At 31.5% G+C, this 21598-nt stretch overlaps 5 protein-coding genes across 12 annotated transcripts; 2 read left to right on the top strand and 3 right to left on the bottom strand.

Moving 5' to 3' along the window:
• Positions 1 to 23: 23 nt before the first annotated feature.
• On the bottom strand, positions 24 to 2125 carry LOC129796865 (cytoplasmic phosphatidylinositol transfer protein 1). Its single transcript, XM_055838987.1, has 5 exons — positions 1919 to 2125; positions 1453 to 1601; positions 942 to 1030; positions 862 to 869; positions 24 to 783 (listed from the first exon to the last, which is right to left on the bottom strand). Exons 1-5 carry the CDS (start codon positions 1967 to 1969, stop codon positions 244 to 246), a joined length of 837 nt encoding a protein of 278 aa, XP_055694962.1. The 5' UTR covers positions 1970 to 2125; the 3' UTR covers positions 24 to 243.
• A 57-nt stretch (positions 2126 to 2182) lies between these two features.
• On the top strand, positions 2183 to 4784 carry LOC129796846 (lysosomal-associated transmembrane protein 4B). The gene is made up of 6 exons (XM_055838962.1): positions 2183 to 2330; positions 2470 to 2589; positions 3076 to 3256; positions 3327 to 3465; positions 3536 to 3800; positions 3873 to 4784. Exons 2-6 carry the CDS (start codon positions 2482 to 2484, stop codon positions 4194 to 4196), a joined length of 1017 nt encoding a protein of 338 aa, XP_055694937.1. The 5' UTR covers positions 2183 to 2330; positions 2470 to 2481; the 3' UTR covers positions 4197 to 4784.
• Positions 4785 to 5265: 481 nt separating this feature from the next.
• LOC129796882 (ras-like GTP-binding protein RhoL) lies at positions 5266 to 7871 on the bottom strand. Of its 4 annotated transcripts, none has more exons than XM_055839012.1 (4): positions 7635 to 7871; positions 5937 to 6204; positions 5750 to 5867; positions 5266 to 5682 (listed from the first exon to the last, which is right to left on the bottom strand). In XM_055839012.1, the coding sequence occupies exons 2-4, from the start codon at positions 6168 to 6170 to the stop codon at positions 5477 to 5479; spliced, it is 558 nt and encodes a 185-aa protein (XP_055694987.1). In that variant the 5' UTR covers positions 6171 to 6204; positions 7635 to 7871; the 3' UTR covers positions 5266 to 5476. The 4 variants fall into 4 exon arrangements, with proteins under 4 accessions (XP_055694987.1, XP_055694986.1, XP_055694984.1 ...); XM_055839011.1 differs by lacking the exon at positions 7635 to 7871 and adding an exon at positions 7284 to 7425; XM_055839009.1 differs by lacking the exon at positions 7635 to 7871 and adding an exon at positions 7128 to 7384.
• A 795-nt stretch (positions 7872 to 8666) lies between these two features.
• LOC129796585 (TBC1 domain family member 1) lies at positions 8667 to 17558 on the top strand. Of its 5 annotated transcripts, XM_055838654.1 has the most exons (12): positions 8667 to 9099; positions 9487 to 9584; positions 9649 to 9826; positions 12084 to 12359; positions 12430 to 12501; positions 12567 to 12695; positions 12763 to 13046; positions 13126 to 13173; positions 13661 to 14527; positions 14606 to 15350; positions 15414 to 15666; positions 15735 to 17558. In XM_055838654.1, exons 1-12 carry the CDS (start codon positions 8980 to 8982, stop codon positions 16844 to 16846), a joined length of 4182 nt encoding a protein of 1393 aa, XP_055694629.1. In that variant the 5' UTR covers positions 8667 to 8979; the 3' UTR covers positions 16847 to 17558. The 5 variants fall into 5 exon arrangements, with proteins under 5 accessions (XP_055694629.1, XP_055694638.1, XP_055694663.1 ...); XM_055838663.1 differs by lacking the exon at positions 13126 to 13173; XM_055838672.1 differs by lacking the exons at positions 8667 to 9099; positions 9487 to 9584; positions 9649 to 9826 and adding exons at positions 10656 to 10939; positions 11036 to 11140.
• Positions 17559 to 17612: 54 nt separating this feature from the next.
• LOC129797587 (gustatory receptor for sugar taste 64b-like) lies at positions 17613 to 21206 on the bottom strand (the record flags this gene model as incomplete). Its single annotated transcript, XM_055820447.1, has 9 exons — positions 17613 to 17717; positions 17889 to 18141; positions 18213 to 18370; positions 18436 to 18722; positions 18791 to 19165; positions 20320 to 20416; positions 20511 to 20763; positions 20826 to 21103; positions 21165 to 21206. Coding segments are annotated over 9 exons (1848 nt in total), but the record flags the coding sequence as incomplete, so codon positions are not given.
• Positions 21207 to 21598: the final 392 nt, after the last annotated feature.

Here is a 21598-nt window from a genome sequence, read left to right as displayed (position 1 = left end):
AAAAGGTAAAATAAATAGAATAATTTTGCACATAACATAGAGATTTATTTTAAATTATTTTGGAAATACTACATACATAATTCACAGATTTTCCTAATAAGGGTTGCATACATATCTTGTACTTTAATATATTCGCTACAATTTTTTTTTACATTGAATAATGAAGATCGTGCCCAAAACAAGAAAACAAACCTAATATATTTTCTCTTCTTGAGTTTTTTTTAAATTCTTTTTTATAAGTTTCTAATCAAATGATAGCGATGATTTGTTCTCATTATTCTTTTCGCCATTAATTTGATTCTCTGCCTCATCAGCATTCTTCTGCAGAACTTTTTCATTAGTTTCAACTTGCTTGGACTTTTCGTACTCTCGAACATCCTCCATGGTCATATTGTACCACTCATCAATCCACGTGAATGCCTGCCGATGTCCAAGAAGTAGAATATCCCGAATACACTTCTGAATGAAGTCCTCAACACGCGTTTGCAGACCCCAAACTTCGAAGGAAGCATTAACCAATTTATATGAACACATAATTGGATTTTCATAGTCACGCCAGCCTTCAATCAAAGGGCCGCGATTAGTTATTTTTGACTTGAAGTACTTTGGATCTTCTTCCTGTTTGTAGTGCTTAGGATCAATTTCCTCAAAAGCAATATCAACGTGATCAACGGATCTTTCAGCTAATTTATCTTCTGGTAGCTTCAAGCAATTTTCTGTGCTTCCGTTGTTGTTTTCATACCTTGTTTGAATTGAAATGTTGAACTTTGGTATAAAAGAGCACTGTGAAAAAATTTTTTTTTTAAATATTAAGAAAAATTGAAAAAAATTATATAAATCCTAGCTTTTTAAAGAACTTACTGTGTATTCTGAAAAACGAAAAGAATTTAAAAATTAATAGTTTTTGTTGAGTAATTAAGAATATTAGATAAGGCACACACCTGTTAGTGTAAATGGATAGTAATTCCATGCTTTTTCTGTGATGTAGAAAACACGCGGACATACAGCTTGTATCCAATACGGAAGACGACTAAAGGAAAAGAAAAACGAAAGATGTAAAAAAAAAGTGTGAAAGACTGGGGCTAAGTAAGTCAGTTAATAGTTTAAAAAACCATAAACTATTAGTTCTTTTAATGGGATAATAGATCGAGTGATAATACATAATTTCTAAAAGAATTTTTCTTATTTAAAAATAAAATATCTTAGGCTGTTTCTTAAACTCTTGTCTGATTTTTTTAGCCCCAGTATCTTTTATGAAAAATTATATTGAGAAAATGATACCGAATTGTTTAATATTATTAAAATTAACAAAAGTTGGTAAAGGCCTAAATCTGGACCAACAAACTAAATTTTACTTTATTTTACGATTTTTTAAAACTGGGACATAGATAACTTTACCAGTTTTTGCCATTTTTTTTTATTCTAATAAAAATTTTAAAATTGTATTCTTACTTGGAAAGATGAACCCTTTTCTCCGTATATTGCCCTTTTCCATGTTCTTCGCTTTCACACTCGGAGTTCTCGACTACTTCAACTCCTTGCCCTGAGTCCGATTTTTCCAGACTATGTCGTGCTATCATGTAGAGTTGTCCGATTTGGTACTAATTAAATGTAAAAATTTTAATAAATATAAATAATGATTAGTAATTAAATCATTTCTTTATCCTTGCATGACTAACTCTATCCCTATCTCCCCTATGTAATTTTCTGCACCCTTGCCCAATTAAAGGGATCACAACTAAAAGGAATCAAAGTGTTTAATTGAAATATAATAAATTTTTTAAAGGATTTATGCGCTGATAAAAAAAATTGTTGTTACAGTGATTATTATATAAAATAAACTAAAAACAACTCAGGTGAAAAAAAGTGAAATTTGTTATTTCTTTTTCTAGAAATTCTAACTCATTAGCACATTTACCTCTTCCACTGACAACGGCATGCAAATCCTGTATTCCTTAGTTAACACCATAATGATGAAATGCTTTGGTTCCTTTTTCTTTAACTAAATATGTATAATTTTCTTTAAAGGAAAAAATATGTTAGGGATTCTATGCAGTCTTGTCTGTGGGCCCTACGCACATGGGAGCTCACTATTACAATTTTTCTTCAGCCCAAAATGTCTTTTATCGTGTTAAAAACCGAAGAGTTGCGAACAAATAAAATGACGCACAATATTTGTTGTGGAATAAGTGTGGAACATGAGAGTAGAACAGAAAATAAAAATGGGTGAAAGTTACGTATAAAAAGTGATTTTCTCAGTGATTTTAGCATTGAAAAGGCCATAAAATTTGAATATTTTGGGCAGAGAAAGAAAATTCAATCAATACTTTGTATGTTTAATTTATAAAAATTAATAAATTGTGATTATTAATAATATTAAAAGTGATTGTAAAAATCTCCTAGTCTTTTGTGTGGATGTGACCTTAAATAAATTTCGATGAAGTTTATTTTACATTTAATTTCTTGCAGATTTTCTATGAAATGTTAAGGATCAGAATTAAAATGGGTCCATCGCGAAATAAGGAGTGGAGTTGTTGCTTCGGTCTGCATGTGCGGACTGCAACTATTATAATTGGCGTGTGGCATTTGGTAAATTTTTATTTATTGTGCATTATTTAGTTAAACCATGAATCATATGTATATAGCTATATATTTTACGTATCAATATTGAGAGGATTTTTGTGTAAAATTTTGCCCAAAAATACTATCAAAATGTGATATTTTAATGTGATTCATTAGAATGTTTTTAAGACACTTTCTATTTTTTAAATTATTTTAATGTGACGTACCGTGCATAATAATTTACATCATCATCAGGTCTAACGATGGAATTTTTAGAAGAAAAAACTTATCGAATTTTTATCTTTAAATTTTCCCTTGGAAATTTTATTTATAGAAATTAATTTAAAAAAAACCATCGTAGGCTTCATAAGACGGAAACCCTGACCTTCGAACAATTTCTTAAATATAAATTTAAAAAATCGAATTCAGGGTTATTCCATGTCTTTAACTAAATAGTATCCTTATAGAAGGAAAATCAATAAACTTTCATTTTTTCTCCATTAAATATTCCAGTGCCTCAATTTACTGGCCCTGGCAGTACTTGCTGCCATAATGAGGAATCCTGTGATGATGCAGGAACTCGAAAATGGATATGAAGATGTAACAGCTGTTGACAATGATGCTCCCGCTCTACCAACACCCCTCAGTAAAATTGATCCTCCATACGCTTTTCGCGATCATAGTCTAACTTATCGTATGTATTCCGCATCAATAAATTTTATTTTGTCACAGGTGATAATTTAATTAATTAATTTTTCTTTCAGAAAATGTTGATATGGGAAGTTTTGTCTGCATATGTATGGTAGCAATAACTCTCATGATGATTTTTGGAGCAATTAAAGGGAAACCATCACATTTACTGCCATTCCTCTGTTTGCAGCTGTTTGATTTTGCCATTACAATGTACGTAAATATTTTCTTTTCTACTCGTAACAGATTTATTTTAAAATTAAATAACTTTTTTTTCTTGTAGTTTAACTGCAGCTGGGTATTTATGCTACTTGAGATCTGTACACCGCCTGATTGCTGAGAGTCACAGATTTCCATGGCGCGAGGAATTGCTTAAATTGACCCCTCAGACACTCAGTATTGTCGTGTTATTGGCATTTATTGGTGTTGTTTTGATGAAAGCTTACGCCATTGGCATTGTATGGCGATGCTACAAGTATCTAACTATGCGGCAACATGATCTGCGTTCCATGTTACCATACATAATTCCAGATGTATCTCATCGACAGGTTGGGATTTTCTTTTCTATTTTTCTCCATATCATTTGATTATTTATGAAATTATTTAATTTTTTCTCTCAGGAACGCGACTACAGTTCCCTTTTGCCAGATTATGATGAAGCAATTTCTCAGAGTATGAAACAAGCACCTCCACCATCATATCAAGTAGCAATGGCAACATCCATTCCAACAAGTCACATTACCACCGACGATGCTAACATCACACCTGATGCTGGTGCTGTAAGTTCAGTAACTGCAACAATAAGTGAAATTCCACCCCCTCCGCCATATGTTTCCCCGTCGGTCACATCTGCAGAAGTAAATGTGAGTGGTAACGAGGCACAAGATGATTTCAACGACGTGTCCCAAGATAATAATGCAAGAACCCAAGGAAGTAATAAATAAGAGAAAAAAATCATTTTAAAGCATAAGAAATATTGAAATAGGATAAAAGTAAAATAGCAGAAATCTTAACAATAAAAAAAAACAATTCAATCCTTCTATAGCACATCTAATATTTCAAATTATTGTTAAAAAATATGTGATTGGTGAGATGTAGAAAAAATAACAATCAGTTTAGAAAAAAATGGTAGAAATTCATGGCACGTTACAGAAATATTCGTTCTTAATTGCTCCAATGTATGTATGTAAGTAATGAGCTATATTGTGTCTACAGAATTAAAGAAAAACTACATAAGAATATTTTTTTTATCTTAAATACCCAAAAAATTAATAATTTTAATAAAAAACAATTTTTACTTTTTTTTGTCTTGGAAATCTAATGATTGGCTAAATAACATTTTAAAGTTAGATTGTAATTGAATGAGAAAAGGTAGTTAATTACACGAATTATACCTACAAAATATACCTTACATTTTTATCCTATTTGAAATTTATCCTATTTGAAAATCTTCAGTGAGTATCTTTAAAAAAACCTGATCTTATAAATTATTATTTGTAATCAAAATTATAATAAAAATTATTTAAAAATAATGTTAATCTTTTATTTCTCTTTCAACTATTTTAGGTATTTTATTTAATATTTTTTTTTTAATCAACGAATATTTCGAGGTAGAGAGATGTCCTATCCAGATAATCGTATTACAGTGGGACCCCAGTACAACGACCGCTTGGTTATACTACTCTCGCGCATTAAAAATAATGAGTGTGAAGAGTACATCCGAGTGGTCGTTGTACTGGGGTCCCACTGTTGTTGAATCGATTTTAATATTTTCAATTCTTTTTTTTTATTTTCTAACGAAAAAAAAGGTTGAAACATTTTACCTGATTTACTAACATTTTAGGTTTAAAACTCAATAATTTTTTTTAGATATGAAAATCTTAGCTATAATAATTTTTAATATTAGATCTCAAAAGAATTTACAACTAAGAACAGTCGTATATAGAATACTCTGAAAAAAATAATCTGTAGAATCTAATAGGATGAAGTAGCAAGTAAAGTAATAAAACATAATTTTTACGTAATATATATTTCTTTATTGACTAGGTTTTAAATTTTATACGCAGAAATGTTAAAATAAAAAAATTCTTAACTTCCAAAAAAGATTGAATCAAAAATCAATACTATAACATTAACTATTTCAAAAAAATATTATATGGCCATTAATAGTTAAAGATGTTTTACGTGAAGCTTTAAATTTGACATACTTTTTTGTTTTTTTTTCTTATAAAATTGAACAAACACGCGTTTTAGTACGGGGTTTTTGTTCACAAGCTTTAACAGCTTCAACAAAGACATTTTCTAAATTTTGATTCTTTTTAGCACTACACTCAATGAAGGAATAAGCTCGAATTTTAGCTTTCAGCTTCTTACCATCGACATAGGTAAGGAATTTCTCTGATCCCGGTGTTCTCAAGTCACTTTTTGTTCCTGGAAAATTAAATATTTTGTTAAAATATTATTTTTAAAGTAATTAGTTTTAAATGACTTTTTTTACCAACTAATACAATGGGCACACTTGGGGAATAGTGTCGAATTTCTGGATACCATTTAGACATTACGTTTTCATAGCTAGTACGTCCTTCGATGGAATAGCACAATAGAAAACAATCAGTCTGTAAAAAATAAGAATTGAATTTAAAAAAATAAATTATTTTTATAAAAAAAAATGTAAGTTATCTTACATTTGGATAGCTCAGCGGTCTCAACCTCTCATAGTCCTCCTGACCAGCTGTATCCCACAGTGTTAAGTTGAACATTTTACCATCAACCTCCAAATTGCAGGCATGATTATCAAATACTGTTGGCACATAGTCTTTTGGAAATTCATTTTGTGTGTATGTTATGAGAAGACAAGTTTTTCCCACCATGCCATCACCAACAGTTGTAATCTTCAGTGGACGCATGTTTGTTGCCATTTTTTATGCTTTCACAATGTATAGATACTTTTACCTGTAAATACATGCAAAAACACAACAAAAATATTAAATCTTAAGGTCAATTTTTGCCACATTTATTAAACATTTAACAAGTAAATGCACTGAAACACGTTCAGGCTGCAGACCAAAAGAGAAGTCTTAAAGTTCAACTCATACAAAACCATATATGATTCAGATAAGGCATGGAATTATGAGTCGTCAGATAAAAAAGTTCGTAGAATTGCTGTTGATAAATTTTTTCTTCATGTATACTGAATTTTTCAGTGTTGGCGATATAAATTTCAAGCATAAACACATAGCAATACTTCTTACTAACTTGAAGCTGTCTTAAAAATGGATTTTTAAATACCTATGAAGGAAAAATAATATGCACAACTCACTCTGCTCTTACAGCATTAAATACTTTTCAGATAATGTGAAAATCCTACTCTGATAACAAGAAATCAAGCAGATATATTGGATAGGGTATACACAAATATAATTAAGCATCAAGTTTGTATTAGTGTCACGCTCATCACGTCTCTCGATCGGCGTTAAATAGCTCAATATTATGGCAAAAGTGGTAGAATTATTCAAAGAATTAAATTTAATTCCACTCAGAAGCCTAAATAATGCTAAAATTCTTTTGAATATCCTTGTCATTAAATAAATTCAATTTAATTAAAATTATTAACGTCAAAGGGTCAATTCGGTTAATTAAACTGCACAATTATGTAATTAATCTACATACATATGTGTCTCCAGTTGATGATGGGGAGTAGTCACAAGAGAGTGACAAATTCTACCGAATCTCTAAATTTTATTTCAGAATGTTTTTATTCGGAAAATTTAAAGGAAAACCCATCTTATCACTGCTATGTGCACATTTTTAAATAAATAAATAAAAATGCATAAAAGAGCATAAATTCTAAGCAAGAGACTAATTAATTTATATACTTAGTTGCTCTGGCTGTTGACCCTATATCCAGATTAATTGAGAAAAATTCTTCATTCTCTTCTAACAAACGGGGTGTGAACAAAAGTGTTGTGGTGGATGTTATGAGGTCAACTGGTGGAAAATTCTTTTTCACTTAACTAAATTAACCCACTCACATCAACTTTCCTTTTATAATCTCAATATTTTACTTCTTAATTTTCAAAGGAACAAACTTGATTTCTTCAGAGTTCTTACGGAATATTCAAAAGAATTTCTCCCGATAAGAATTTCCTCTTTTCTCTCTGATTCACGTACAAAACCATATAGCTTTTTTTTCGCTGCTATGAGACATTACAGTTCTCCGCGTTTAACACCAATAAACACACTCTTCGTTTTTTGATGACACATTAATCACGAAACAGACGATTTCACACATTCATGCGCCTCCTTGTAAGCATCACTGTAGTCGAAAGACTTCTTCTTCAGGTATTTCGATAAAACAAGAAAAAAATCTTTAATAAACTTACTAATTGAATTTTCTATAATTCAACAGAGATGAAGGGCACAAAAGCCATCGGGAAAAAAAAACTAAATTTTAACTATGTAACTGTATGTTGTATGTCTTGTAGCACATGTTTCAATATGAGATAAAATTCAACCAAACACTCCGCATACCAAGCAAAGACTGAATGAAATGCTAAAAGTTGTTTATAATTGTGCCCCCCTCATTCGATTCATGGAGGCTCTATACATTTTTATTTTATACGATGTTTGTGTGTAAAGCACATCCAATGAAGATCGTGAAGACTGATGAGTAAAAAAAGCTCTTTGGTTTTTCATATTTAACATCTCTCGCGTTCTAAACCGGACATAGGGGTTTTTTCATGAATTTAAATGCCAAGATGTGTCAAAAATTTCAGAATTATTGAATCAATTCGGAAGGAGAAATTTTTTTCCTTTTTTAAAAAAATAAACAATGAAAAATAATTCTTCTTCAAACATTAAATTAAATCGCTTAACTTTATTCTTTAAATAAAAAAAAAATGGAATGAGAATAGGACGTTACATTTAATTTATATTGAAGTGCTCTTCCACAGATGGCAACATAGGCGATGTATGGTCATTGCAAAAGTTATATTTAAAAAAAAATAAAATTAATTTTTTTTAAATTTTCTTTATGTGAATCAATCTTTTAAAAAATATCTATAAAATAATTTGTAAATGATTAAAATTAAATAATATATGTGTTCTATAGTAGTACTTTGCTTGAGTTATAAAAATTAAAACGTTTTAATTGGCTATTTATGAAAGCTTAAATTGAACAGATTAAATAAATATTTAAATAATTAAATGCTTTTTTTTACATAAATCCACCTGCTAATTTTTAACGGCCGATTATACTTATTTATAAAGCTGGTATCTTACACAATAAGATAAAATAATAATATATTTTTTTTAATTTAATTATATAATTCCAACAAAAGAATATTTAAACTAAATAGAATACCTTAAAATACTATCAGAACTTCTGCAATGACCCAACCAACACAACATTCTACACTCACAATTTGACGTATCCAATACGTCACTATATTCTCTTTGATTAACTCCGTTCGGGTTTCTCTTATATATTTAATAGTATTTAATTAAGCGGTAAAACACACTCTAGTGTACAAAAAAGATAAATAAGTGATGAAAAAACAATGATAATTGGTGAACAATAGGGAAAAGAATGAGAATTGAAGTGATGGAAAAAAAATATTGGATGTTCTAAGACGCCATTGGTGATTCTAAATAATCAAGTGAAAAAATTCTTTCCTGTTGGGAAAAGTAATTAAAGTGTCTCCTGTAGAAAATAAAATCGTGTAAATCATGAAAACTAAACTTATATCTATGCTGTGGAGGGGATCAGCTTCCGTAGACCCAAGATTCTCTGCCCCAATGCTAAAATGGTCTCTTCAGGATATCATTAATAGGGACATTTATATAAGGGTATGAATATTTTTATGTTTTAATTTTAATTTATGTTGTATTTTCTTGAAAATTGTAGTTCAAATTTTTAGTATTAATGTAAAAGGAGAATGTCCTGTTCATTGTTCAAATTAGCGGCTCTCCTCTTTCAAGAAAAACCGTTCAATATTAGAACATCTCAATTGTCAGTTTGCATATGTATGTATGTATGTAGGTATATAATTTTGTATATATTCTATATACCTACATAATGTATGTTGTACATCATGTTACGACAAGTGAATTGCTCATCAGCAAATAATTTATTTTTCTCCAATTCATTAAAGAAGTGCAACGTTTAAAATATTTAAATGAAAAAAAAATTATACTTATACAATATTTTCTACTTTTTTCTTCCATGTACTATAGCTGTCCATGGGTATTGAAAACGGCTATTTAGAAACATTTAATTCCGACTTTGAGCTACAGTTTAAACAGCAGCTGAAACACATTGTAGGAATGTGCAAGTAATTATTGAAATTAAACACATATCATGAATGTAAAGAATTAATATAATTTTTTTTTCCACAGAATGCTTCGAAAAAATGATGCACGCAGTAAATTTTTTGAAATTGGTGTAGTTAATGCAAGAAGTAACGACAGTTTTATGGAAATTAGTGGAACTATTAATGGATTTTTGTATTTGCTGAAAGATCCAAGGGATCCACTTTTGCATATTTATCTATTCGAAACGGATTCACAAGATGAGGTAAGATTAACCTTTGACAAACTAGTTTTACTAGGAAAACTTCTATGAATTTTTGCTAAATATTTTCAAATTTATTTAGAATATTGCCTAATTTAAAGACTCTGTCTTTAACAAATAGAATTTAGGAAAAGAAAAATTAAAGAAATGAATTTAAAACAAAAAATATAATAAATATAAAACTTTTTTGAAATAACAGTTCAGGAACAAACAAAATATTTAATAATTTAAGAAAAAATAGAAAAATTAGTGATTTTCTTTAAAATTTCTGATTATTTTCTATTCAGATAAACGAGATAAACACACCTTGCAATTTGCAAGCTAAATCTATCGTTGAAGAAGTTGAGCTTTAACCGCTTTTTTCTGCATCATTCATAGATTGAGATAATCACAAATATAATGTTTTTGCATTTAATTGAATTTATAAATTAAAAATGTAAATCTGTTGTGTTATTTTACGCTTGAATTTATATATACCCTCCTACCTATGTATATTAATGTATATAGGCAGGTGTGATTGTGTAGATGTTTTTGAAATGGAAAAGCAAAATATTTTTGAAGGAAGATTTACAACTATATAGTAAACTTGGAGCTTTGCCATCAATATATTGCTAGAGGTTGAATATATAATTTAGGATTACTTTAGTTTGTATTCAACACCATGAAGCTATATAAATAACATACATTTATCGTGAATGAAACTGTGGATGGGAACTCATTTAATTACTCGTACTTTATTTGCAGTCACTTTCAATGTCTGTATAGGAGTAGATGATAATAATAATCTTCATATGTTTGTAACATATTTTGTCTTGGTCTCGCGGGATCCCACAATTGAAAAGAATCTCAAGACGATCAGTTGATGTTGACCGTTCAGCTTGTTTAAACATTTTAATTCTCGTGGGGTTAAAACTAAACTTTTCTTTGTGATAAAAATAATCGAATGTGCTGTTTAAAATAAAAGGAAAAAAATCTTTCTAAGACATTTTTTTACATAATACGCATATGAAGAAAAAATTGTGAACAGTGGTAATTTCAATGAGAGGAAAATAGTAAATTTCAATATTGTGCAAATCACAAGATAATTTTAAACCTATCTATTAGTTTGATTTGAAGGTAATTTTTTTTTGTATAAAATTCGAATAAGTGATAATTTATGAAATTTCTAGTAAATCTGAGGGTTGAACATATTTTTTTTAATTTGATATATAGCAACATTTTAATTGAGGAATAAAAATGTTTACCGTGCCCTTCAATCGTGACAATATACTTGTGACCTCAATAAGTGATGCATCCACTTTGACCACAAGAAAAAATGTACGTAAATTGGCCATTTGTGATTTGTTCGATTTTTCTTCATTCCCTTTCTGCGAATTGTAAAAAAAATCCTACAAGTAAATGGAAAATTCTAAACTGACCAAGAAATAGTATTGAGAAACAATGTATTTGTATATTTATCATCTATTTGACATTGAATATTAATTTATTCTTATTCTATGGCAATATTATTTGTGACTTAGAATTTGACTTCAATGCACCAAGCGACATGTTACTGTACATAACAGCATGTGTAGTACAACGTTTATTAAATATGTTCTTGACACTTCTTGACATTTAGGCATAAATGAAGGTTTAGCTAGAATCACACGCAAAAAGTTAATGAATTGATAACAATTAATTCTTAAAGATTTCTAGAAATCTTGTCTGAAGAAGGCATGTCTCTGTATTGCTTTAAATTTAGTACCTATTTAAAATGTTAGTAAAATTCTCACATAATCTTGATTCTGCGGCTTGTAATTCAGCCAATAAATTAAATTGCAGCATTCACACATAATAATTGGCCAATTGTCGATCTTAGGAATCATAAATTAAACTATAAAAAATTGATAGATTATAATTAAATCTTCTACTATATAATTAAGAAGTTTTATATAATGTCTCTTATTTTTTAATAATACAACTGAGATGAATAATGTAATGTACATAAAAATCATGCTATGTGTACATGCATTAATTAAGATATATACCTACATCCACAGTATATAGCTACACGATATATAAATAGTTTATTGAGTGGTCGGGATGTCCACTTTCTTGTCACGTGAATGATGATTAGGTTACGGTATTTTATTCGAACAAGTACAATCACTGATGTACTATATATTTTTACATTGAAGTTTTGTTTACTCTGATTATATATAATTCATCTAAATTAGTCACACAAAACATAATAAAAAACATGCGATTAATTTTAAAACAGATGACCGAACTCATGCAACAAATGCGGGATCCAAATCAAACCATTGGCGGCTCAATGGGGAGTATTCCTCAGAGTATTGTCTCAGCACCGGGTTCAACGGATTTATCCGTGCAAAAGGCTCTAAGGAATCAGGGAATTCATTCCACACCGGCGTCTAATTTAAAATTCAATGAAGCACTAAGACAAGCGCACCACGATGGTGGCCCGAGTATTTTTTCGCCTAAAATGACATCATCGAAGAGCTATACAAGTGGACTTAGCAATTCTACAGGAACTGTAAGAATTTTCATTTTAATTGTAAAACTGTAGGAAAAATTCGCAAAATTAAATAATTCCTTTTAAACAGGTTAATGCAATATCAGGTGGAAATTTAACCCTCTTTACGGATATTTCTCCAAGTCACTCTCAATTTTTTGAGGTAGATTTTCCTTTGAGATAATTCGATATAAAATCTAATTAACTAAAATATATTTTTTTGCGTAGGTGATGTACGTTGGAAAAATTAAAGTCTCCCACAAACGTGTCCCTGAGACATTCATTGATGATGCTCTTCCGAAATTTAAAGCATATGACACTCAGAGAATGATGAAAATGCAAGAAGATGCACGACGGGTAAAATTATTTTGATATTTCTTTTAATTTTTTCTTAAAAAAATGTTTTTCAAATTTATTTCCACAGAATTCACTAATTCCCTCGACAGAACCTTTAGTCGCATCTGGTTCATCGCACGACATTAAAATTTACGTGCCACCTAAAGTTCTTTCGGCTGATCTACAAGAGGAAGCAAAAAGGAATGAAATTGAAGAAGAACCTTCCAATGTTGAGGACGGTGAAAGTGTTGAGGAAAAGACAAGCAATCCAGCGAATAAAGAAGAAGACAAGGAGAATTCCTCACCTCGTTCGAAGGAAAAACTCCTACAGCGTACTGTTAGTCAAATTACAGTACCAGTTACTAAGAATGAGTGAGTATTCTTTATATTTAAAAGAGTTTTATTTGAAAAGAAAATTTCTTTATATTTTAAAATCTGTTTTTGGTATCAGTGAAAATTCTCAACGTAACACAGTTAAAGTATCAACTCGTATTAAGGAGTAAGTAGAGGAGGACCTAGAAATGCTTGATCGATGTGTAGTTTAATAGTTAGATCCTAATTTTCACATTTCCAAACTCCTCACTATCCAAAAGCGTTTGAAAGGAATGAAAATCGAGGGCTGCATTGTAAAACCGGCTAAGTCGGTATGAGCTCCGAACCGAGTTAGCCGGTTTTACAATGCAGCCCTCGAAATGTTAGATTAGGAATTGTCTCTGTCGGATCTTTTTTTAATCAGAAAATTAGTTTTTTAGTTAGAAAAAAATCTTTAACTGGATCTTGATACTATATTTCTGATCAAAAGGAATGTTCTTATTTTTTTTTCATTCAATCTTAAAAATATCAAGAACGTTAAATTCTTCTTATGACATAAAACATTTTGCTAATCAAAAAACTAATTTTCTCACTAATAGATTTTTCAGTTATTGTCCAAAAAAATTGTTTTTTTAAATTATTTAAATTAAAAAAAATCTTTTCTTCATTTTCAGATTACCTATGAAGCGTGATCGATCAGCATCAATAGGATCAATTCCGGTCATTGAGCAAAATCGTACAATGGTATTTCTCGTTGGGCGAACAGATTTACGTCTCATTAGTCCAGATAGGAAGCAAGTTCTCCTGTACAAGGACTTCAAAGACATTGCTAGCTGTGCACAGGGACACAAGAATCCCGATCATTTTGGAATTATTTGTCGTGAAGTTCAAAATGATGGCTTCATTGCGTACGTCTTCAAATGCCAATCAGATCATGTTGCTGATGATATTGTAGCAGCCATTTCCCAGGCATTCATTACGTGCTCTGAGCTGAAGAATAAGGAAAAGTCCCAAATACTCTCCTGCGAGCATTGCCCAATGCTGTGGTACCATAAACTATGCAGCGATATTGAGGGTCTCAGCGAGAAGAAGACACAAGCCGTGATATTTAAGCGTATTGAGAGTCTCTCTGAAGATGAGCAGAATGTGATAATGGCAAAGTACTATGGTGCCGAAGAAATGGCCGGGAATACACTTGTGCAGCAAATTCAATTTATCATGATGCTCCTTCGGGCACACTGTGAATCCCGGCAGCAGCGTCATATTCACGATACAGCGGAAAATCGCAGTGAATTCCTCAATCAATACTTGGGTGGTAGTACGATTTTTATGAAGGCTAAACGCTCACTTTCGAACTCTTTTGATCATCTACTGAAGCGCAAAGGTGGTCGAGATGAGGGGAACTTCTCAAAGGATATTGTCTCCCCAACTCTCGAATCTTCCGACACAGCAGCACGTGCTTCCTCCAAGAACATATCAGGGAGTTCTAGTCCTTCCAAACTACACATGGCAGATCAGATGAAGTCACCAATGATTGATATGTGAGTGTTTTTGCCTATTATGCTTTTACATAAATTTTTAACGGTTATTGAAAATGATCAAAATGTTATTTTGTTTAGATTTATGAAAGTTGGCAACAGCCCCAAGGAGAGTGGAGAAAATCATTCATCATCCTGGCGTCAAGCTATGCTGAATAATGTCGTCACACCCTCAAAGAATTACAAAAATGATGAAAATGCCCAATTAATTTCCCCACTGAGAAGCATGAAGAAAAGTAAAGTTCGTGAAAAGCGCACTAAAGCAGAATTACGAGAACTCTGGCAGACAGCAATCCGCCAAACGATATTACTGTCGCGAATGGAAAAGGAGAATACAACATTGCGCATACGGCAGAATGAGAATGAAATTAAAAAGATTAAATTGGAATATGATGAAATTTTGCCATGTGATAAGCAATCAGCCGATCTGTGGGATCAGTACATCGATAAGAATCGCAGTGTTCCTTCCAAGAGGGATCCAAAGGTCCTGCTGCAGGCAATGCGAAACGGTGTACCACGTGGGAAGCGTGGTGAAGTGTGGATGTTCCTTGCGGAGCAGCATGATCTCACCCATGGTCCACCTAACATTAAGAATTACCCGAATTTCAATACACCATATCAGGCTCTTTTGAAGAATCTCACAGAGCACCAGCATTCGATTTTTATCGATTTGGGACGTACATTTCCCAATCATAAATTTTACAAACAACCCCTTGGTATTGGGCAGCTATCTCTCTTCAATCTCCTCAAAGCATATTCCATTTTAGATCCTGAACTTGGTTACTGTCAAGGATTGGGTTTCATTTGTGGCGTCCTCCTTCTTCATGTAAGCAAAAGCTCGAATTTTATTTTAATTTCTCTCTAAATAAAATAAAAATTATTTTTTCAGCTGGAAGAGGAAGATGCATTCGAGATGCTGAAACATTTAATGTTTAGGCGTCAAATGAGGAATAAATACCTACCGGATATGACGGTTTTTCAGCGTGAACTGTATCAATTATCGCGTTTGCTTAAAGACTTAATACCTGACTTGTATGAGTGGTTGGATAAGAATGAGATTTCTCCAACTCTCTATGCTGCTCCGTGGATTCTAACGCTTTTCAGCTCACAATTTCCTCTTGGCTTTGTTACCCGGGTTTTTGGTGAGTTCTCAAAAATAATTTTAGAGTGAATATTTTCATAAATTTCCACGTAAACATTCTCCTTGTAGATTTAATCTTTCTCGAATCACAAGAGGTCATCTTTCGTGTTGCAATTGCCCTGCTGGAAGTGCACAAAGATGAATTACTGAAGCGTGATAATTTTGAGGAAATTATGGATTATATGAAGAACACAGTGCCTCTCATGGATGGTGATAAGATTGATCAAGTAATGCGTCAAACATTCGCAATGGATGTCTCACGGCAGTTGTCTGAGTACCAAGTGGAATATCATGTCCTTCAGGAGGAAATAACCACGCAGAATCACCACATGGAGACCCTTAATCGTACAAAGGAGGCAAATCATGAACTTGAGACGCAACTGCAGATTGCACAATCAACAATATCGCAGCTTGAAAAGGCAAAATTCACACATCAGAATCAAATTCATGCACTACAAGTTCAAGTACAGAGCCTCGAGGTCACCGTGGAGACGTTGGGGGCATTTGTGAATCATTTAATTAATTCTAAGATCGACTTGGAAATTCCCGGCGAGGTGCGGCGTATTGTACAGCAGATTCAGTGTGCAGAACAACGGAAGATGAAGCCAACATTTATGGAGAGGAAAATTGGGAAATCAATATCGGTTAACAGCCACCTCGGGACGGGCTTGAAGATCCTAGAGGAGGCCAATGAATCCTTCGATTTGGGCAAGGAGCAGCAGAAGAAGAAATCGCAATTTTTTGAAAGGACATTCGAACAAATACGCCAACAGAAGGCATCAATGCGACTCAATAGCTTCGATGAGGGTGCATCGCAAATGGTCAAGAAGGATGAAATGAAACTGCCAGAACGTACTGAGAAGGGATTTCACAGCGTAAGGAGTCCCAATGAAATTGATAGTGGTATCGCCACACCACTTAGCCCCCATTCATCACCGGCAAATGATAAGAGTAAAGATCAATCCAGCGGTGCAAGCAATACATCGAGCTCTTCTGCTCCTGATCTTCAAATAGAAATTCCATCTCCGGCCGTGCACCCCCTGAGCAATTGTGAAGACGTCAATTTTCGCTTTAATGGTACAACACAGCTGAAAACAATACGTACAGGCCATCAAAGGACACACATTGGTACAATTCCCAAAGTACATAGTGCTGATGAAGAAAAATTAGAGAAAAGTTAACACGTTGTCATGCTAGCTCAACTTAATTAAATTAAAAATGAATGAAAAGAACATCATTACAAGTAATAACTCGTGCTTCGCAAAACTTTTAAAAACAAATCTCAATATAGTTCTATTTATTTTTAATGTTTTAAGTAAACTTGTATTTATGGTAATTTATTCTTAATTGTAGATTTTCCTGAGAGTTGAATGTGTATTAACTAACTGTTTGTCGGAAATAATGAGTGTATAGACGTCGTATATTCAGGTATATAACAAAAATTTCTACACGGATTATTATGTACAAAAATCTACCACGCAAAATCACTTTATGCTGAACTTCCTGCATATTTTTTTTAAATATATAATCGGCTTCACTGTTGAGAAAAATTCCTCCGAAAATAGATTGGGAATAAATTGAAAAAATGCTTCTTATTCCAAAAAAAAAACAGCTTAAAAAATAAATCAAAATTGTGATTTAATGAAAAGAAAATAAACGCTTTCTCATAGGTATTCGCATAATTATGTTTCCGACAAATCCTCCATGACAAGAGGATACATATTAAAGGTTTTTTTTTAAGTATTCAGTAAAATATATACAATTTGTACTTATTTTTTGTGTATTTCGTAGTATCTGTGATTTTTTTGTGCTATAATGTATAATTAATATATAGAGACGAATGTAACGCAGTTTCAGCAATAAAGAATTTGGAAATTATAAGCATAAACAAAATTCTTTATATATTATATTTTTTTCCATTTTACAATATTAAAAAAATAATTTACATTAATTTGTCCAATTACAGGGATGAGTATCATTTTCGCTTGATCCACTGCCATCGTGAACTTGATCCAAAACAACCAATTCGTAGGTGACGACTGATCCGGCCATCTGAAAATAGATTAGATAGGAAAAGATTTAGGAAAAGGTGTTTATTCATCTTGACGTTCTCATGACAACATTCATTGAAAAACTTATAATAAATTAAATATTATGCAGAGAACCACAAAGCAGGAAAATGAAAAAACTCCTTTTTTTACTCTATATAATATAGGTACCTACCACTAAAAGTAATCCTTTGGTGAGAAAAAAGAATTTTTTCCCGGTGAGTGCTATTGTGTCCTTTGTCACAGAATAAGTAAATCGCCCCAGTTCTAAATTCCAATATTTCGTAGGGATATTTCGAAGGATTTTCAGTGGAGTCTTGGAAGCTGCGTGTATTGAGGCAGCACAGAGGATAGCACAACTTGCTCGTCCTATTACAAATAGAAGTGAGAACCAGAAGTAAAATGTTGATAGAAGGTCTGTATAATTGCTGCAAAACATTTTATTAAAGTTAAAAAATTTTAATTGAAGAATAAATAAATTTTATCGATTTTTTCTCACTTCTTGAAACTATTGTAGAGCTGAAGACATATAAAATAGAGATTACTTGCACAAGAGAGTAGAATTATTTGCGATAGTTGATCATCAATGAATAAAATTAATTCATTCAATATTAAATAGTGGCTACGAATTTCAACCCAAAATGATTCAGGAATTGCCTAAAAATTGCATAAATAATCAATTATAAAAGACGAAAAGTTTAATTTTTTTTACCAGATTTTACCAAATTCTGCATTATTTTTAGTCTTTGAGTGATTTGGTTAAAACGCGTTGCAAGAGCGAGTCCAGATGCCATAATAAATAGATCTAAATATGTCCAGCAGAATGTTAAGCTCATATTTACAAGAGTCAGAAAAGGTGTCATCCAAGTATGGAATTTAATCCACATAAAAATATGTGAGCGTTGACTTTTGAAGAATATCTCCAAAATACCCACGCTACTATCAGGACAAATTTCTAAAGTATAATAAATGCCAATAAAGGCTACGCATAAATACAGGCTGTATTCAACTGCAAAGAAAAACCACAATTTATGAATTTGATGATTTCTTAAAAAGTCTTGATAGAATGTCATTTACTCATTCCAAGAGCAATCCAAGAACAGCAGACAATCCTGACTCTGGTATCCAAACGTCGACCATACGGTTGATAGGGGTTAGAGAGGAAGATTTTTTCAACTTTGTCCCAGCATCTGACAATCTTTGGCCAGCGCGTTGCCAAATTGAAAAAGAAAAAATGCCCAACCATTGTTATGGTGTAAAATGCTAATGCTTCAGCATTTCCCAGACTGAAGCCAATGGCATGAATTCGATAGGCACTGAGGAACCATTCAATGAAAGCACAAGTTGAAACTGCTAGAGCATACATCGTACGGAAAGCTGTCCACTTGAATTTTACATCACTTGCGTTTTTGCTTAGAATCCCAACAACTGGCATAATGCCAAGAAACTGCGCTATGCAGATAAAGGGCCTTATTGCATTATGCAGTGAATCCATAGAGATAATTTATCTTTTTAACAAAGTTCTGCTATATATGGGAAAGGTTCTAAAGTTATACTGAATGAATATTTAGTTGTCAATGCACATAACAATATTTTTCCATATCATATTTAAGGATCTCTGTGTTAATTATAAAAGGAGTAGCGTGTAGGTAAAAGCCCATTGAGTTAATGCTCGTAAATAGTACTCAATTTCATTGAAGTATCGATTTTTTACCTATTCTAGAATTTACAGTCCTTACCCAAAAATAATCTAAACTCCTTTGAAAAAGATTTTTATTTAAAAAAATATCTCTTCCTGTGAATTTTATTTTAATTATTTATATTATGAGCTAAGTCGAATTATGTTTTGATCATCCTCTTTTAAAAACTTTTGGACGAACTAAAATCGAATTAGATTTTTTTTTTAGATTCGCACTATCATTGCGGCTGCCGCCGACTTACCACTACCGATCTCAACGGGAAAACGGCAAAAAACCCGTATCACAGATCGTATATGCCATTTTTTTTTAATTCAAATCCATACATTTACAATAATTTCTTAGCTTTATAATAACAAAATTCAAAAATGGATTTAATATAAAAGCTCATAATAAATATCTTTTACATTTTGAGGAAATTTTAAAAGATGATCGTCTAAAATCAGTCTTAAAACTGATTTTTTTTCGTCTCAGAAGATTTGAAGAAGATATTTCGACGTGCCCGGAAGTATGAACCATATTCCTATCTTTTAACACAGGAGTATGGTTCATAATCTTCGGGCGCGTCGATTTTAAGAGCTTTCAATGAAGAAAAAATTATTAAAAGGATTTTTCTTCTCTAGAGTAATTTTTGCATTATTTTTGGGGAGGGGCTGTAAAATATTGTTTCAAAGTTATTTAATTAGAGAATGTGTGAGGTTCAGAATAAAAATTAACTCGGAAACACTTACCTATCATTTCAATATTTTTCACATTCTTTACTATTTAATTTTTTATTAAAAAAAAGCATTAAAAGTTTCATATTATTATATTTTTAGTTGAATGATTTTTTTTAATTTTTCAATAAGATGAAAATTGAAATATATTATTTAGATTTTTTTTACAAGAAATCATTGTATGAAAAATCACATGCATAACTCGTATCTGTGGTATTTTTAAAATCTAAAACAGTTTTATAATCAAATTGCATTAAAACCAATTCGTACGTCACTACCGTACCAATCATCTGAAAGAGAATTTGAGAGAAAAATTGGAATAATTATATTTTTTAGTTAAATTGGATTAATTGTGTATTAAATTAAGACTTATTGAATACTTACAGACAGTACAAGTTTCCGTGTTAAATAGAAAAATCTCATTCCTGATAGGCAAATTGATTCTCTTGCAGTTTGATGAATGAATCTATCAAGTTCAACACACCAAGAAAATGTTGGAATTGTCTTTAGGATCTCCATTGGTTTCTTGGCTTGATCATTAATTTCAGCTGTAAACAGGAATAGGCAAATTGTCCTGATTATGAGGTAGAAAAGTGAGTACCAGAAGTAGATAACATTTATTTTATATGGTAAAACACTGCAAAAAATAATTTGAATTTAGAAACAATTAAAAGAAAATATTTCGAAAATTCCACTAACTCGAAAACGTTGAGAAGTTGATAACAGATGAAATATAAATCATTTGTGCAGGAGATTAACACTACAGGAGATATATAAATCTCTACATATTCAACTACCTCACAGAGTTCCACATAATGAAGCCTAATTTGCTGCCAATATGTCTCTGGGACACATTTTCCTTTTACATTCCTCAAGCGATTGTTAATCTGCTCAAATCTCTTTGAAAGACCCACACTTACTAAAATCGCAAAGATATCCATAAAATTCCAAGAGATTGTTAATGAAAAATTCATCCACTGCAAATATTTAAAATAAATTAATTTTTAAGTTAAAAATTTGAACTTTTGCGATCCTTACCGTTATACCTAAGCCAATCAAAATATTGTATGGAATAAGTTTGAAAATTTGTGAGAATTGTTTTAGAAAGTAGTATTTAGCCTTATCTGGTAGATTATATTGGCAAATTGAGGCTTCAATAAAAATGTTATGTACTGCATTTGCAAGAAATAACATATGCTCCACTGAAATAAATTAAATTATTTTAAAAATAACAGAAAAAATTTAAAATAAATACCTACATAGTGCCATAGCGAAAAATATTATTCCCATTGTACGAATATGAGTTACAACTGAGATTCGATTAACATCGTAAGGAAATTTAAGGAATGTAGACTCCTTCTTTGTCCAAATAATCATAATTTCTTTCCATTTCCTTGCGAGCCAGATGAAGTATAAGAAACTAACTACACAGCAGCTGAAAAAGGCAAAACCCACTAAAAGGACATCATTAA

The sequence above is a fragment of the Lutzomyia longipalpis genome, chromosome 1, assembly GCF_024334085.1.
Source record: "Lutzomyia longipalpis isolate SR_M1_2022 chromosome 1, ASM2433408v1".
NCBI lineage: Eukaryota > Metazoa > Arthropoda > Insecta > Diptera > Psychodidae > Lutzomyia > Lutzomyia longipalpis.
This window is presented reverse-complemented; position numbering and strand designations above follow the sequence as displayed.